Source organism: Coloeus monedula (genome assembly GCF_965178545.1).
Source record: "Coloeus monedula genome assembly, chromosome: 16".
Taxonomy (NCBI): Eukaryota; Metazoa; Chordata; class Aves; order Passeriformes; family Corvidae; genus Coloeus; species Coloeus monedula.
Window position 1 is genome coordinate 10,084,010 of NC_138796.1, and position 17,673 is coordinate 10,101,682.

Genomic DNA, 17,673 nt, shown 5'->3' on the forward strand with positions numbered 1-17,673 from the left:
TTAAGAAATGTAGGTACCCAATAAAAAATAACCGAATCACAGAATACTCTGAGTAGGAAGGACCCACAAGAATCATCGATCCAGCTCCTGGCCCTGCACAGGACACCCCAACAATCCCACCCTGAGAGCGGCGTCCAAATGCTCCTGAAGATCTGCCAGCCTTGGGGGGGGGGGGGGGGTGACCACTGCCCTGGGCAGCCTGTTCAGTCCCGACCCTATGGATGAAGAGCCTTTTCCTAATATCTAACCCAAACCTCCCCTGGGAGAACGTCAGGCCATTCCCTCGGGTCATAATAAACACAAAATGATTGGAGAAGACCGGCTACTTCGCTTTACCGCAGCACACCGCACGGGGAGAAGCGGAGGTTCAGCTGGCCGCAGCAGGAGCCCCTGTGTGGGATCCCGTCCCCCCCGCTGTGGTTTTCCATGGGTGGACATTTCCCTGTGGGACCCTCCTGTCCGCGCGCCTCGGGGCCCTCGCGCGGGGGGCGGGAAACCGCCCGGGCTGAAGGACCGCGCGCGCGGACCCGGCAGGGGGCGCTATGGGGGCCCGCGCGCGTGCGCGGGAGCGGTGCCGTGATGGCGGCGCTGCTGGAGCACGAGAGCCAGATCTTCCTGGAGCTGTTCCACCGCGACGGGCTCGTCGTGTGCGCCCGCGGGCTCGGCATCGACCGCCTGCTGCTGCGCTTCCTGCGCCTCTACTGCGAGCCCGCCAGCCTCGTGCTCGTGCTCAACACCAGCCCCGCCGAGGAGGTATGGACAACTGCCAGCGCCCGCGCCTTCCCCTCCCGGCTGCTGCGAGCGCGTCCCGGGGACGGCCGGCGGCTCTGTCGCTGCCCCGGCCAGCGGAGCGGCTCCCCGGGCTGGCGGGAGGGTGTGCGGGCTCCGGTGAGGGCAGCGCGGGGGGCGGGCCGGGCTCTGTGTACAGGCCCCGGCACAGAACCACTCAATGGGTCGGGTTGGTAGGGACCGCAGTGGCTCATCTGGTCCCACTTCCCTGCTCTGGCAGGGCCGTCCCAGAGCACACGGCGCAAGACTGTGTCCAGATAGTTCTGAAATAGTTCCAGTGAGGGAGACTCCACGGCCTTCCTGGACAATCTGTCCCAGTGCTCGGTCAGTCACGGTGAAGAAGCTCTTCCTCGTGTTCAGGTGGAACTTCCTGGGCATCAGTTCCTGCCCGTTGCCTCCTGTCCCATCGCTGGGCCCTGCTCTGAGCCCTCCCTGCTCACACTGACAGATATTGGTCAGGTTCCCTCTCAGGCATCTCTTCTCGAGGCTGAACAGCTCCAGCTCCCTCAGCCTTTCCTCGCAAGAGAGAGGCTCCAGTTGCCTCACCCTCTTTGTCACGCTCTGCTCTAGCAGCTCCTTGTCCCTTTGTCCTGAGGAGCCCAGAACCTGACCCAGCACTCCAGAAGTGTCTCAGCAGGGCTGAGCAGAGGGGCAGGGTCACCTCCCTGACCTGCTGGCAGTGCTCTTGCTAATGCACCCCAGGATCCCCTTGGCCTTCTTGGCCACAAGGGCACTGCTGGCTCAGCGACGGCTCGTTGTCCATCCCCAGGTCCCGGGGAAGCTGTCAAACCATGCACATTTGGGATCATGGCAGTTGAATTTCTACTCCTGCAGCACGATGAAATCCTAATAACACTAATGAGCTAAAACAAGTATATAACTTATAAGTAACCGGTGAGGAGAAACAGGTGAAACATGCTGATAGGTTTGTCCCTACTTGTACAAAAAAAGGTTCTTTTTTCTCTGGAACCAGACAAATTTCCCACCATCAGGAAGGGGAGGTCTTTTTATAGCAACCATAGGTGAATAAAGATCACAGCTGTAGTTTATAAGATTAAGCTTGTTGCATATGATCTACCTGCTGTAGTCATCTAATGACAGGTGAGGGCACTAAAAGATGATCTTTTCCCAATTCTGTGTCCTTTCGGCAGTATTAAAATTGCATTTTCTCTGAAAACGAGCTATTGAAATGTAAGAAAACATAAGCTCCTTGAAGTGTCAGTTGCTCATTTTTATGTAAGTATTGTCTAGCTTTTCCTGACGATGTAGATTTTTAAATCACTCAGATGAGTGTGAAACTGAAGGAAGTATATCAAAAAAGAAAAAATCATAATTCTGACTTCCTTTAGTATGTTATACTATCGTGTCTTTATTTGTTTTGGACAGCTCCACTCCTCAAATTACCAGAGTATGTGTAATAAAGGTGCTTTTTGCATCCCTTTCCCTAGATACCACAATAATGTCTTGTGCTTTTATTGTATTTGGTTTAGGAGTATTTTATTGATCAGCTGAGGTCGGATGGAGTTGTTCATCTCCCTCGGCGCGTTACCAATGAAATTGCAAATAATACTCGATATGAGTTTTACACACAAGGAGGAGTCATCTTTGCAACAAGTCGGATCCTTGTGGTAGATTTCCTTACTGACAGAATTCCTGCCAATCTCATTACCGGTAAGAGCTTAATGAAATAAAGGTAAGAGTGTTCTGTTTGAAAATACACAAAGCTGAATTCTATATGAAGAGTTCTACTAACAGGTATTGAGGTTGAAGAGTTATCCTTTTTTTTTTTTGCCCCCACCAAGACTGAGGTAAAAGGAGCAAATATGTAGTTCTTTCATACTTTTAATTGGGGGTTTTTTTCTCTAAATTTGTTTGCCTTATTTAATCATACAGTTTAAAAAGGCTTTCAAAGAAGAATAATTGATTGCACTTGGTAAAATAGTGTCCTGTGGTCTGTTGGGCACTGGTCTATGATTAAAACTGATTTTAGATGTCATGCTTTATCAGCCATGCACACTACCTATTTTTCTGCATTAACAAATTACTCCTGATGACTTCTCATCAAAAAATACCTCACTAATCTTTGTATTGACACACTTGGACACTATGCAAATAGTGGTATTACAAAGTAATGCTGTTACTGTGATTGTAAAGATTTTAGGAATAGCTTGCAACCTTTTTTTGTTGTTATATAGAAGCTATACATGGAAGATGTGAGAGTTACCCTTTCCTTCTCATGTTCTGTTCCCCTTCTCCCCCAGCCACTCTTGTTTTTATGTTTCTGTCTAAGCTGGAAACACTGTTACAGCCTGGAGAGCTGAAAAAAGAGATATCTGGGAGCCGGGGATATAAGAATATTTTACTCTTATCTAAGTGTTAACATCTTAGTGTTTAAACACAGCTGAATATTGTATGCTTAGAAGAATGTGAATTTCTGCTTCAGAAGCTGTACCTCCTTCCTTTTAGTCCAGCTATAACAAGTTCCACTCTAAAACATTTTGAACAGTTTTATGCTAGAGTCAAAGAACACCAGATTTGTCAATTTTGGAATTTCTAAGTTCAAAAGAAGTGAATAGGTTTTCTGGGCAACCTGTGGTAATTTCTCTTCTTCCCCTGAATCCTCCCTCTCTACCTTTCTACCCTACCAAAGAAGAAAATTAAAAAAAAAAAAAAAGAAAAAGATGAAGAAATACACTGAAGTTTTAATACTGGTGCTGTCCTATAGTGCCACAGAGCTGTGACAGGTTTTGCATTGCCACCAGAGGTCGGTGTCAGAGCAGCTGCAATCGACTGGTGGCTTCATTCCCAGCCTCCCAACACCTGGGCCTGTGTGCCTTGTCTGTGTGTGAGATTGTACAACAAAACCAGCAAAATCTTGTAGTAGTATTTCATGAGGAGATAAAAGCAAAAGCCTTTCTAGGTGGTAAAAATGTCTTTTGTAAAATCAGTGTGAATTAACATCTGATGAACTCATAAATCCAGCAAAATGAAGATAATAAATTATCACTGCAGTAAAGCAGAATTATTCCTGGTGGTTTTAGCTGAGTAGAAATGATGTACCTGACAGCACAGTGAAACTGTTGCATATTGGTGTAATGAAAAGTGGCAAGTTGTTTCTACCAAGGCTTACAAAGCAGGTATGAACTCACTTCATAATCAGATATATATTGATTAAAAGCAGGAAAGTATTACAATAAACACAGTCTTACTGACCTCTTACAAATTGTGTTTCCTGTCATGTCCATCTGGAGTCACATCTTGATAAACTGAAAGTTGTTCAGAGATGACTATGATTGTTAATGTGTACTGAAAAATTTGCTTCATAGGACAGGTCTAACAGTATCTAGATAGAAAAATACCTTATAGTGGATTATTTCATGACTTAATCATGAATGGCAAGCAGTTATATGGAAGTCTTTTTTTCTGAATGTTTTTTCATTTAGCAAGCAAAGGCATGGTGCTGAGTTGAGGAGGCTTGCTACAGAAATTAAATGCTTTGTAAGTTTGTCAGGCACAAGGTAAAACCTGTGATGTTTGATGTCCTTTGCTTCCATTTTAGAAAGGCATTTGTGATGCCACTGGAAGCTGTGAACAGATACCACACAGGCCTCACTTCAGGAGGGGGAGAGGGAAAATAATGAAATGTGCTGTTTAACATGATTAAGCATGAGGAAAAAACAAGCCTTGGTTTAGCAGGTCTTGACTGACTGAACTGTGAACTCCAGAAGTGTTTGCTTCAAACATGTAATTAAATTAAACTGTTGGATTTCTCTTTTTTAATATGTGCTTGATAGATCTTTTATTCCTGCTACACCCATAGCCATGAAGAAAACTGCTTGTGTACTCATACATTTGATAATACTTGCTGTCCTTAAGTGTGAATATGCCTGTCAGATGGGAGAGAAAAGCAAAATAAATGTTTTCAGAAGCTTTTTGATTATGTAAACACTTGAACTGTTACCAATGAAAGTTACTTGACAAGTCTGTAATTCCAGAATTTCTCTTAACAAAAGAATTCAACTATCACAGCCTCAAACATATCAAACTTTCTTTGTTGTAACAGTGTGTTATTTCATGCATTTGCTTTTCCTGCTTTTAAAAGGCTCAAGTTCAAGTTACGCCTCAGGAATAAAGAATTTTCTGAGCTGGTAAATCCTGCCACTCATGCACGAGCTTTTTTTTTTTTTGCCTTTTTTTTTTTTTGCCTTTTTTGTTTTTTTTAAGGTGCATTATTAACCTAGTTCTGTTATTTGGTAATTTCATGGTACTGAAACTGAGGAATCACTCATTTCAGCCCCAGAAAGTTTGTTTAACCCTCATTTTAGAAGACTTAAATTCCTGTAATTAAAAGAACAGTAGAAGAATAAGACAGTTGTGAGGAAAAATCTGAACAAACCTGGACGTTTCTGTGCTTTTTTTTAACTTGACTTTTTTTTCTTTTGCCAGGCATTTTGGTGTACAAAGCACACAGAATCATTGAGTCCTGTCAGGAAGCGTTTATTTTGCGACTTTACCGCCAGAAGAACAAGCAAGGCTTCATTAAAGCTTTTACAGATAATGCAGTTGCATTTAACACTGGCTTTTGTCATGTGGAAAGAGTGATGAAAAATCTTTTTGTCGGGAAGCTTTATCTGTGGCCAAGGTGAGGCACTTCTTTACTTCACTGGAGAGTTAAACTTAGAGGAAAGATGAAGGATTTTACAGCAGGTTCCTAAGAAAACAAGGTCTATGCAGTCACACTGCTAATCTGTGTTCCCTCCTGTATTCCCAAACAAAAGTTTTTCAGTTTTTGATAGAGGTGGTGTTGACGATACTGAATTTCTGAACTATGTCTATAAAATAGACTCAAATTAACTCTATTAAGGAGATGAACCTTATGGTAGAGCTGTTCTTTTAGTCAACAGAAATCACAGCAAAAAGTGACATTCCTAATAGTTTGAGAAAAGTTTCTCTTACTAAACAAGAGTATTTAAGCCATGAATTGACAGGAAAACAATCTCTCAGTTCTGCCATTCATGGAGGTGTTTCTTTCCAGCTGTGGTGAAACTCCCTGCATCTCTTTCTGCATGTCAGATTTTTTTTAATCTTTAATACACGTGTGTTGTGTATGAAGAATATTTCTTGATGACTGTTAAAAAACAAATTGCCAAGATGTGGTATGCACTGAGTCTTCAGGAGCAGATCCACAAATGGAACTTGACACTCTTTGATGACCCAGTCAGTGGTCTTGCACTGAGCAGGAGCTTTGCCCATTTGTTCCATTAGTCCAAGCTGGAATGTGTTTCACTCCATCTTAATGAACTGTTCCTCTGCATTGGAAATTCTTTAACAGTCTGTCTTTCAGTATCCCAGGGGAGTAGAAGTGGACATACATAGGGTAGGAAAGGTTGAGTAGAAGCTCTCTAGATTTCCTTCCTTGACTCCCATGAAAAGACCTGGGGCTGCAGCATGCAGTAAGGGAAATGTCCATGGAGTTCCAGAGGTCAGCAGCCACTGGGTTGCCTGAGCCTCATCCTGCCAGGAACAGTCAGCTGGCATCTCTGGACCTGTGCAGCCAGAGTGGCTCAAGGACAGGGTTCCAAAAGGGACCTGCTGGTTATCATTGCAAGCTGGGAACATCACAGGATCTGCTGGTGCCACCATGTGATTTCAGAGAATTCATGAACCCCCTTCTAGTTTCTCTCTTACAAGAGTTTTTTGGCTTATTTTAATATTTGCTGTATGTGATGATGATGCAGAATCCAGTGCAGTAATTTTCCATGGATCATCCACCAGCACTATAGGCTCACATGACTAGAATGACTACAGTCATAATTGTGGAACAGATGGTTTTCTGAGGCTGTTCGTAAGATTGCAGTCTTCACATCAGTACAAACTTATTTTGGAATTAACTAACTTGCTAGCATTTAAACCAATTGTAATTGTAGTTTATACAAACTTTTGAGTAATTCTAAGTCAAAACTATCCAAGTAAATCTTAAGAAGCTGTTTTTCTCTTAGATTTCATATAGCAGTGCACTCATTTTTAGAGAAGCATAAACCTGAAGTGGTGGAAATACACGTGGCAATGACCCCTGCTATGCTTGCTATCCAGACTGCAATCCTGGACATTCTGAACGCATGTCTGAGGGAACTCAAACGTTATAATCCAGCTCTTGAAGTAGAAGATCTATCATTAGAGAATGCTATTGCTAAACCTTTTGACAAGGTAACCATTTTGATTGTTCTGCAGTGTATAATTAACAGGATGTAGATCTCTGAAGTGCCTGCCACTTTTTCTGCAAACAGAAATGTTATTTGCAAAATAAATAACCAGCAGCAGCTGAGTATTCTCCCATGACATGTTTGTTACTGGTACAAGGGGACGTAATGGTGATGTGACAGTTGCCAGTAGGGTTTGTATGTGTTGGTATTGTTGTTCTTCCTTCATTTCTGAAATCCCAACAGTAAAAATATCCGAATTCATGGTTATAATAATAATTGTGGCTGCTGTTATTAAAAAGACAGCTGCAGCTTCAGCTCAGAATACTTTGGAGATACGTATCAGTTATTGCCACACACATACTTCCCTTTTCCTTTTGAATTTCTTGCCTGTGTTTTTCATTTTTTCTAGTAGGAGAAGCACTGTATATAATAGACAATATGCACATGCATGTATCTGCTGTATCTTTAATCATTATATATGTCAGTAACGGTGTGGTCTTTGTTATTTTTGGCAGATCTGCAATCTTTGGCAAACAGGCTTTCTTTAGAGTGAAATCAATAGTCACAGTGCAACACAGTTATTGGTTAACTGTGATTTAATCTGGATGGAAGGCCTTCTGTACTTTAAATATTTGAAGATTTTTTTCTTGAGCTCTATAAGTTGTACATCTTCATGGTACCCGTCTTATTTTGGAAACTAAATGACATTAGAATGGTTTTTGCTCTACCTAAGTAAAGGACATTGGATACTAAATACAACAGGCCAGTACCAGTAAAATAAGGGTGGTTTTTAAATTTAACCAGTATTTTATTATGAGATGGAAAGGAAAAAATTTACTGAAAGCATTAAATTGTATACATCTGCTAATTGCTGAAATGTTTTTCATAAAGACATCTATATTACATTAGCTTTGCTAAAATACGGTAACTTATATCAAAACAAGTATCTCACCAGCACATCTTTATATTTTTTTAACCAGTACCATCCCCTGTAAAATAAGAGAAAAAGTGCATTTTCAGCTTGGTTAGAAGCTATAATACAATACTGTATGTTTGACACTCCGAACTTTCCAATTTATATTTCCAGACAATACGCCACTATTTAGATCCTCTCTGGCATCAGCTTGGAGCTAAGACAAAGTCTTTGGTCCAGGATTTGAAGATCCTCCGTACTTTGCTACTGTATCTAACCCAGTATGATTGTGTCACTTTCCTTAATCTCCTGGAGTCACTGAAAGCAAGTGAAAAAGCTTTTGGTGAGAATTCAGGTAAACAGAATAACCACACAAGTTAATGCATGAAGCAGTTCAATGTTGATGTTTTTAATTAACATTCCCAAACATATGAAGGTATCTAATTGGGTTTTACATAACCAGCCATAAGGACGTAGGTTTTTATTGACAGATAATTCTTTCATCTTCCCACTTAACTGCTGTTACTTAACAGTGTGAGATTTGCATCACATTTCTGTCTTTTATTAAGCTGGTAATTACACAGCAAGCAGGTAGGGCAGGTATTCCAGCTTAGAGATCTGGAGCTTTTACTGCAAAGGGTTGAAACACATACACATTGCAGATGTCAAACTACTACTGCTTCCTTCTCATTTCCTCTACAGGCTGGCTATTCCTTGACTCCAGTACTTCAATGTTTGTGAATGCTCGAGCTCGAGTTTATCGCACTGCAGATGAGAAACTGAATCAGAAAGGCAAATGCTCTGAAAAACGTGATGTAAAAAAGGAAAATGGTACTGATCATTCCTAATTTTAAGTTTGAGAGTGTCACACAATTCCAAGTGCTTTGCATATTATTACTTGTGCTCTGGTTCCCTGCATGAACTTCCACAGCTCGGGATCTCAGTCTGTTAGCTGGGATTAACTGAGACATAATCTTAGTTCCAAAAGCATATAATAAACAACATGAAAGAGTCAGGAAGAAGTAGGGGATTCTCCTAAGCTTGCTCAGCTGATCACTGGGAGAGCTTTTGTGGAATTTTTCTTGCATTACATTGGTGTTTAGCTTCATCTTTATTATCTTATGTAAAAGAGTAGGAGGCTGTGGTTGCTTTTATTAAAAAATATATTCAGGAGTTTCAGAATTGAAGAATGAGTGAATATTTCAGCTTTTTGCTTCACAAAAGCACTTATCTCCATTTTTAAATTTAAGAGTGTTCTCCATCTCATTAGCATAACAAGTTGCATATGTAGGCTGTTGAATATCATATTTGCCAACAAGCATCGCACTATTGACATCTAACCACTGATTTAAAGTCTAAAGGATATTTTGGCTGCAAGAGCTGCTATGTTCAATCTTACTTTGTTTCAGAACTGAAAAGGGAATTGGTTCTAGAAAGTAACCCAAAATGGGAAGCTTTGAGAGAAGTACTGAAAGAGATTGAAAATGAGAATAAGAACAGTGACAACCTTGGTGGTCCAGGTGAGAGAATACTAAATGATGTAAGCTTTCACAGTGCTTCTACTGGTTTGTACTTGTACTTGACCTTGGAGAGAAGGAACTAATTCTTTTCTGTAGTTTTATCAAAGAGCTAGTTTAAATTTAGTAATTTGTGGCCTTAAGATGAGGGACTTAAGTACATTATGTACATAAACTATGTAAAATATAAACTCTTACTAGGTCTTTCTCTAAAAGAGAAATGCTGTTCGTTCCTGCAATGCAATACTTTTTAAAAAAGAACCTACATTATTCTGAAAAAATATTTTAAGTTACATTTCAGTATTGTACTGACACCCTAGTTCCAAGCCAAATACAACTGATGTGGAAATTTGTAATAAAGGTACCATTCATTCATTTCTTAAGTTTGGGTTCAAAACAAAAATAGGGGTTCTGCCTTATGCCCTTTCTAACTTGCACATTCTTCTCATGTACATGAAAATTTGCTTTTCATGAGTTGCATATAAATGAGGTAGAGATTAGGAGGAAGGGAAGAGAGTCTTAACTGCTTTGCTGCCTTTCCTATTTTAGGGCTTTTCATTCCCTTAAAATTTAGCAAGTTTTATTTTAGGAAATAGTAAGGGTAAAAAAGTGCTCTTTTCTCCCACCCACTGTGTTCTGACTCTGGTTGAGAACTGTCTCTCTCACCTAGTGTTGTAGGAGTTTATCTGAGTCAGCTCGTGGAGAATTGTTATTCACAAATGTCAATAATACTGTGTGGAACATGTTTTGTAGACTCTCTAACACAGCTGACAAATTAGAGTGGTCTAAATTAAGTTCTCTCTTATTCCACATCTTAAAAAATGAATAGTTGTTCGAATATGTTTCAACACACGCTGTATCTGCCTCATTTCCAATGGTCAGAAGGAAAACTTCACAAATTTAGATATTGTAAGAATAAGAAATGCTGAACTTCCACTATTCTTCTCTGATCTTATTTGGTACAAAAAGCCATGCAATTTAGATTCTCTCAAAGTCCAGAGCAACTGTGGCAGCTGAATGTCAAGGCATTTGTCAGGCATAGTGCTTGGATCAGGGCAACCCACTGGCTTGGGAGGTGCTTGTAGCTGGATAAGAAGCACAGCACAACGGGCTGTAAACATGGTATTGTTTCTTGACTGCAGGGCAAGTGCTCATTTGTGCCAGCGATGATCGAGCCTGTGCACAGCTCAGGGAGTATATTATTGCTGGAGCAGAAGCTTTTTTAACAAGACTGTATAACAAAACCTTCGGAAAGGAGGAGAAAGCTGGAGAAGTGTGGATTAAGGACAGAAAAGCCATCAAGTCCAAAGGAAATGCCAAACCTGACACAGGGCCTCAAGCCAAGAAAGCCAAACTCACAGCTTCTTCAAAACAAAATAAACACAAGAAGCAGCAAGACCGGACTATAATTGAAATGATAGGGAAAACGGAGGAGGAAAAGAGAGAGGAGGTTGAGGTGGAAGACAACCAAGAATTTAGTAGCCAAGAAGCCAACACTGAAGAGACCATTCCTGAAGATTTTGATGTGAACTTGCCCTCAGATTGTTACTATGGGATTTTCAAGGACCCACTGACGATTATCCACCCGCTGCAGGGGTGTGGGGATCCCTACGCGCTCACTCGGGTGCTGCACGAAGTAGAACCCAGATATGTTGTGTTATATGATGCAGAACTCACTTTTGTTCGGCAGCTGGAAATCTACAAGGCAAGCAGGCCTGGGAAGCCTTTGAGGCAAGTTGACTTGGCCAGGGCAATTCCAGTCTGAAAAAAAAATTTAAAAGTGCACTGCCAGCAGTCAGTGCAGAGCATGCTGCTGTTCATTTTCATTAGATACCTTTTAGTTCCTATTTAGCCCTGAAGTTTAAACAAAAGCATAATATCTGGTGTAACCAAAAGATAATTTTTACTTTCCAGCAGGTATTCAGTCCCTTGACAGCAGAAGTATATCTGCTAAAAAAAAAAACAATTCCAAGACCTCTGCTTCAATGATTTTAGTGGCAGTAAATCATTTTGAGGTGGTGTAGTCTCATTTTAAACCATCTCTGAAGATAGGATTTTTAAACAAAAGGATTCATTTTGGGTTTAATTCATTTTCACATTCCTGATGTTCATCATGCTGAAGACCAGTAATTCAGAAACTGTAACAGAAAAACAAGTAAAGGAAAACACAATAAAGAAAACGAGTATTTGCAGTTATAGCATTTGCTGACCAAAAGATCAACACATTGGGTATATGTATTTAATATGCCTGGAAATTGCAAAGCTCAGTTTTATAAATAAATGTCACATACTAATTAAAAATACAGAGAACTTAAAATTTAATATACTATTAACTAACTTGTCAGGCATTTACTGCTACTAATCTTAAATTTATTGGTTGTGGATTTTTTAACACAAAGTTTTGTGACCTCTTTTCTTTTTTGTCTCTTTTATACCTACAGAGTTTATTTCCTCATATATGGGGGCTCTACGGAAGAGCAGCGCTACCTCACAGCTCTGAGGAAGGAGAAGGAGGCCTTTGAGAAACTTATTCGGTAACACAATTTCATGTAATTCCTCAATATGCTGACATTTTAAATAGAGTGAAGTTCTTAACTGTGTGGAGGCTTTAAATAAACTTTTAATTCAATTCTTTTTTGTATATAAAGAGTACTTTCCTATTGAGAATCACCAGAAAGTCAAAACCTTCCTTTTCAAAGCACCTGGTGTTTTGTTTAATAATTTTAGCAGGATTCAATATTAACTTAAAGGCTAAACAGCATCACTTGGATTTTTTCTTAATTGTCTGTGGAGTTCAGTTGTGTAATTGTGTTTTTGCAGGTAACATTTCTTGTAAGATAATTTCTGAAGCTTTTATAACCTAAGTCAATTGGGGAAACAAAACAATTTCTATTTCCTTAGACTGTATAAGACAGTGTTTTTACTGACAGTGCCTTCTCAGTGGGTTACAGTGCTATTACTAGTCATTAGTTCCTTCATAAAAGGAAAAACCTAGTAAAATCTAGTAAATTGCATTTCTGATTGGATTTGCATTTAGTATTAAACTATATATAATGTTACATCTGGGTGGGTACTGAAGTATTTCAGTCTCCTTTACTCCTACATTTGCAGTTTTTATTGTGTATTTGTTTGTGGTTCCTTAGAGAGAAGGCCAGCATGGTTGTTCCTGAAGAAAGAGAAGGACGAGATGAAACAAACATAGACCTCCTCAGAGACGCTAGACCTGCCTCTGTCTCTGCTGACACACGCAAAGCAGGTGAGCAGGTCCTACGTCAGGTTTCCAGCCCAGAGCTTTCCAAAAGACCCAGAACTATTGCACTTTAAATCCCTCTCAAAGCACCTGGGGCAGACACATGTCATACAGTGGCTCTGCAGTCTTCATGCTAAAGAAACATTATTTCCCAGTGACGACAAACTGTGGTTTCCTTTGAAAATACGGCTTATTGAAGTATTTGACCATTAAGGCAGATACCATTTGGATTGTTTCTAGGTAGATTGTTGGTTATGAGACTGTCTAGTGCTGCTTGTAGGAAGAGAAATTAAAACATGGAAACTGAGGTCTACAGATGGTCAAAGAAAGTGTTGTCCTTGAGCTAGTAAATGTTGGGGACTTCTTTTCATCTTGGCAAAACATGCTGCCTGGGTAAACAACTGCACATTGTGGATTTGATCACTTTCTTTGCAATAAAGCATCCTTTTTCTTTTGTTGCAATTCTAACCACATTTTTGTTGTTTTCCTGTGACGTGTGTACTGTGCCTCTGCCTGTTTTTCTTTGCTGTCATTTCTGTAATCCTGCTCTCCTTTGCCATATGCTCTCTAATCTTTGCTATTCCGTATTTTGTGGCCTCAGTGCTGCAGTCTCTTTATGTGTCCTTCTGCAGATCTGTAGAGGCCAACACATAATTCCTTTAATAAAGTACTGTATTTCTGTGGGAAACAGCTGCAAATAAAAAGGATCAGCTTCATTATCTTGTTTTGCAGGCAGCCTTTTAAAGATTTCTCTGATTCATTTAAATAATTTTCATCTACGGCTTAATGTATTTCATTGTCACCTATACAAAGCTTACAGCAAGTAGCATGGTAGTTCTATTAAGCTGCAGAGCATGCCCCATAAACTACAGTATACAATTAGGCAAGTCATTTTTCTCTATAACAGTTAAAAATTAAACGAAGTCTGGATTTATTTTAGTGCTGAATTTGAGGTATAATTTAAGATGAGAAGTCCATCCATTGCAGAAGCCTTGGCAGCACACAGGAAAACAACTGGAGCAGGAGGTGCCAAGTATGGGGATAACTGTGTTTATTTTGCTCTGTAGGTGGACAGGAACAGAAGGGTGTTCAGCAAACCATAATTGTGGATATGCGGGAATTCCGTAGTGAGCTTCCATCACTGATCCATCGCCGTGGGATCGACATTGAGCCTGTGACTTTGGAAGTTGGGGATTATATTCTAACTCCTGACATCTGTGTGGAGCGGAAGAGTATCAGCGATCTGATTGGTTCCTTAAACAACGGCAGGCTGTATGCACAGTGCGTTTCCATGTGCCGCTACTACAAGCGGCCAGTTCTCCTCATTGAATTTGATCCTAACAAATCCTTCTCCTTGATCCCACGAGGCTCTTTACAGCCGGAAATTTCCAGCAATGATGTTACTTCTAAACTAACCCTTCTTACACTGCACTTCCCAAAGTTACGAATCCTGTGGTGTCCCTCTCCCCACACTACTGCTGAACTGTTTGAAGAGTTGAAACAAAACCAACCCCAACCCGATGCAGAAACAGCGATGGCTGTCACCGCAGATTCCGAAATTCTCCCTGAGTCAGACAAGTACAACCCTGGGCCTCAGGACTTCCTGTTAAAAATGCCAGGGGTTAATGCAAAAAACTGCCGTGCCCTAATGACCCACGTTAAAAGCATTGCAGAGCTGGTGACACTGTCCAAGGACGAGCTCTCCAAGATTTTGGGTAATGCTGCCAATGCTACACAACTCTTTGACTTTATTCACCTGACCTATGCAGAGGCACTAGCGAAAGGAAAAAGCAAAAGATGACTCATGAGATTGTTCAATACAGAGCACAGATAAGCTTTTCTGGCACAGTACTTTGGCAAATACATGAAATATTTTAATAAATGCCCCCTCTAAGATAACCAGCTGTTTCTTGCTAATGCTGTTCCATCAGTTTTAACATGTGAGTTAATTATTACTGAAGGCAAGTTTCAAGGGGAAAAAATATTTTTAATAGAGAAATGTGAATTATTTTTATTCTTTTTAAAGCACTTTAACCAGTTCTATAACACCACTGAATTAACGGAATGAAGTTTTTCACCAAGACCATAAGAATTAAGTGCTAAGATTAACTGATAAAGGTGTTTTCTTGTGAAAGTTATGATGTCTTGTTCAAGCTAAAAATGTGCTGTGTTTTGATTAGTCTGTGTGACCTGCTGCATGATACAACACTGCTTTTGCTATTTTTAATGTCTCAAGCTCTGGCAACTTCCAGTTTTCGATTGACAGTGATGGAGCTATTTGAAACACATCGTGGTCTTTACTCAGGAGTTTGTTTACAGTATACCTGGGCTGAATCCTGAGTTTTAGAGCATGACCATAAGCCTTTGTCACATTAAAATACATTCTTATGCTATGCTCTACATTATGCTTGCTTACCTTACTGCCCATTATACTTTTTGCCATTCCAAAGCCAGTACAGCTCAGTGTTGCTAAATTTTGCAAAGTGCTTTCCTTTGGTCTGACTGGATAGAGATTCTGTGGTGCCACAATGCAACTTAATTTTGAGTGTGCCTTACTTATACTTTTAAGAGGCTTTGTTTTTTTACTCAGTTTTGATAGCTCTTTCACATCTTTCACTGGAAAGTGAAAAATCTGGGCATACCGTTGGCACTGTTCCTTTATACCAAAGAATATTTCCTTTTGTAAAATGCAGTAGTTTTCTAAGCAAGGTTTTCCAAAGGTGTTGAAAGTTCTTCCAGTATTGGCTTTTTCTGTGTCCTATTGCACTTGCATTTTTGTGTCTCAAATCAACTGTCTGTCAATAAACTCAGTAAAGCCAGTGTCATGTAGAAGATAATATTTGTAGCATTTTGTGTGGCAAAAAGAGGGAGAAGTTTGTGAATGTGTGTATTGTTAAATTATATATTCTACATTGAACTTTGATACAACTGTGTAACAAACTGCCATTGCCAACAAAAGGGTTGGTCCAGTGTCATTCCATGCTAATGTATTTACATTTGCTATTTACAAAACCTTTATCTGTGACTTGCACATGTATTTGTACAATTCTAATGGGAACAACTGATCAAAAGTATCTCCTTCATGAAAGGAGAAAATATTTTTTGTGTCCAGTTTTGGTAAAAACTGTACTGTGCACTTTCAGGTATAATGTTTATTGTGCATTTTAAGTGTGAATTATGAATTGTTAACTTTATTCTATGGCAGAGCCGTGACAAATCTCCAAGGGAACATTTTGCTGCAGATGCAAATTTTAGTATTAAATACACCCATAATGAAATTGAAATTTGTTATTTATCTTGTTTTTCATTTGGCTGTATTGATATAGGAACATCTTTCTTTTTAGTGTGTGGTTTACAATCCAGATCGTAGGGTTTCTATCGCCCTAGATTCTGATTTATGTAATATGAAAAGAAGTTTTTCCATGAGACTTTTGCTTATTCAAACTAATGTTCGCAGATATGCTTAGGGTTGAGAATGCCTGCAACGTGGTGCTAAGAGAACTGAAAATCAGAGTAAGATCATAACTGTCCTGAGTGCATGGCCTGTAGAGCCTGATTCAGAAAAGGGGAGCTGACCAGCCTTTGAGAACAAACATTGTTTGTGCAGTTGCATCATTAGGGTGTTCCATGAACGGTGGGTCTGGGGTTTTTCACAGATGCTGCCTCAGCTCTGTCAGTGAGGTTTGGGGTTCTTGCATTGATGTGTATGGGGTGAAATTGAAGGGTATAGTAAGAGGTGATAAAGTTTTAACTTTGTATTGTGTGCTAAGTCAAAGTTAAATCATGCAATTAAATAATTATTTGCTAAATATTTGGATGAAATTGCCTTTTGCTTATATGTGTGGAATTTTTGTAAAGCATTTCCTTTTGCTTTCTCTATGCAGGATTTGCCTTTTTCTCTGAAACAGCCACAAGTAACGTTGTTGCATGTTATTATTGCTCCTGTACTTTGGCATTTCACTGTATTAGGTTCGATTGCCAGTTGGAGCTGTGTCCTCCTGGGACAGCAGGTATGGATTGTTCTCCCAGGTGGAAGAGGTCCTGTGTCCTGAAACCACTTCTCCCTGAAATACCCAAGCCAAAGGCTCTTCTTGAACGCAATCACAACACAAAGTTGGGTGAACAATGAAAATCCTGGCTTTGGGGTGTTCTTTAGCTCTCTTTCATCAACAGTCATGGAATCTTGTCATTGCTGATGTTTTAAATTCATGTTTTTATTTTAAAAAGTAAACACAAACACCCCCTGCCTTCACTTTGGGAGTGTCTCAGCTTCTTCCTTATCCCCAAACCAAGACTTCACGTTGCCAGGTCCCTCAATAGCTGAAGCTGTGTGGGGTTCACATGCTATAGAGAAGTTGCCAAGTTGCTCCTTTCTGCAGCTTCTGGGCTTTGATCACACAAGAGTTCTTCTAGAATAACCACATAACCTCTTAGGAGTAAATGCAGCTTATATTAGCAAATATATTTAGCACAGGATAGATGAAGCTGTAGTCCCTGTGTTTAAGTTACCTGGATACTATTCCTGCTCGTGGGGACACTTGCAGTTCCGAGCTACAGCTGCAAAAGGCGGCTTTGCTGGCAGTATTGTCACTGTGCAGTCCCTAACCAAAGCAAACTTTACCTGCAAAATTACTTCTGCATGAGCATGTAAAGTAGGGCTTTTTTTGGTAGCAGTTAGATTGATTGCTTTCAAAACTTAAATGTAAGCTAGTTGACCAGAAATCCACACAGTTTATAAAATATGTAGCTATGCTGTTAAAAACAGTGGCTCTTTTGGGAAGTGGAAAAGTTTAAGTGTGAGGATTGTTGTGGTTGTGATTTCTCATTTGCAGAGTGATAGTACAACCACAAATAACTTCATTTTTAAGAATTAAAATATTTGTCTCTAAAGCTTTCCTTAGTCAGGATTCCAATTCTAACTGCAGAATAGAATCCAAAAACAAACATCTGCCAAAAAATAATTATTAAATGGATACATTACTTATATGCCAAACAGCATTA

The 17,673-nt window shown here is 40.0% G+C and overlaps 1 protein-coding gene across 1 annotated transcript; it reads left to right on the forward strand.

Moving 5' to 3' along the window:
- Positions 1-579: 579 nt before the first annotated feature.
- ERCC4 (ERCC excision repair 4, endonuclease catalytic subunit) lies at positions 580-16,267 on the forward strand (the record flags this gene model as incomplete). Its single annotated transcript, XM_082291871.1, has 11 exons — positions 580-753; positions 2,280-2,460; positions 5,236-5,431; positions 6,789-6,996; positions 8,080-8,260; positions 8,608-8,736; positions 9,315-9,425; positions 10,565-11,153; positions 11,864-11,956; positions 12,566-12,678; positions 13,740-16,267. 11 exons carry the CDS (start codon positions 580-582, stop codon positions 14,471-14,473), a joined length of 2,709 nt encoding a protein of 902 aa, XP_082147997.1. The 3' UTR covers positions 14,474-16,267.
- Between the last annotated feature and the right edge of the window lie 1,406 nt (positions 16,268-17,673).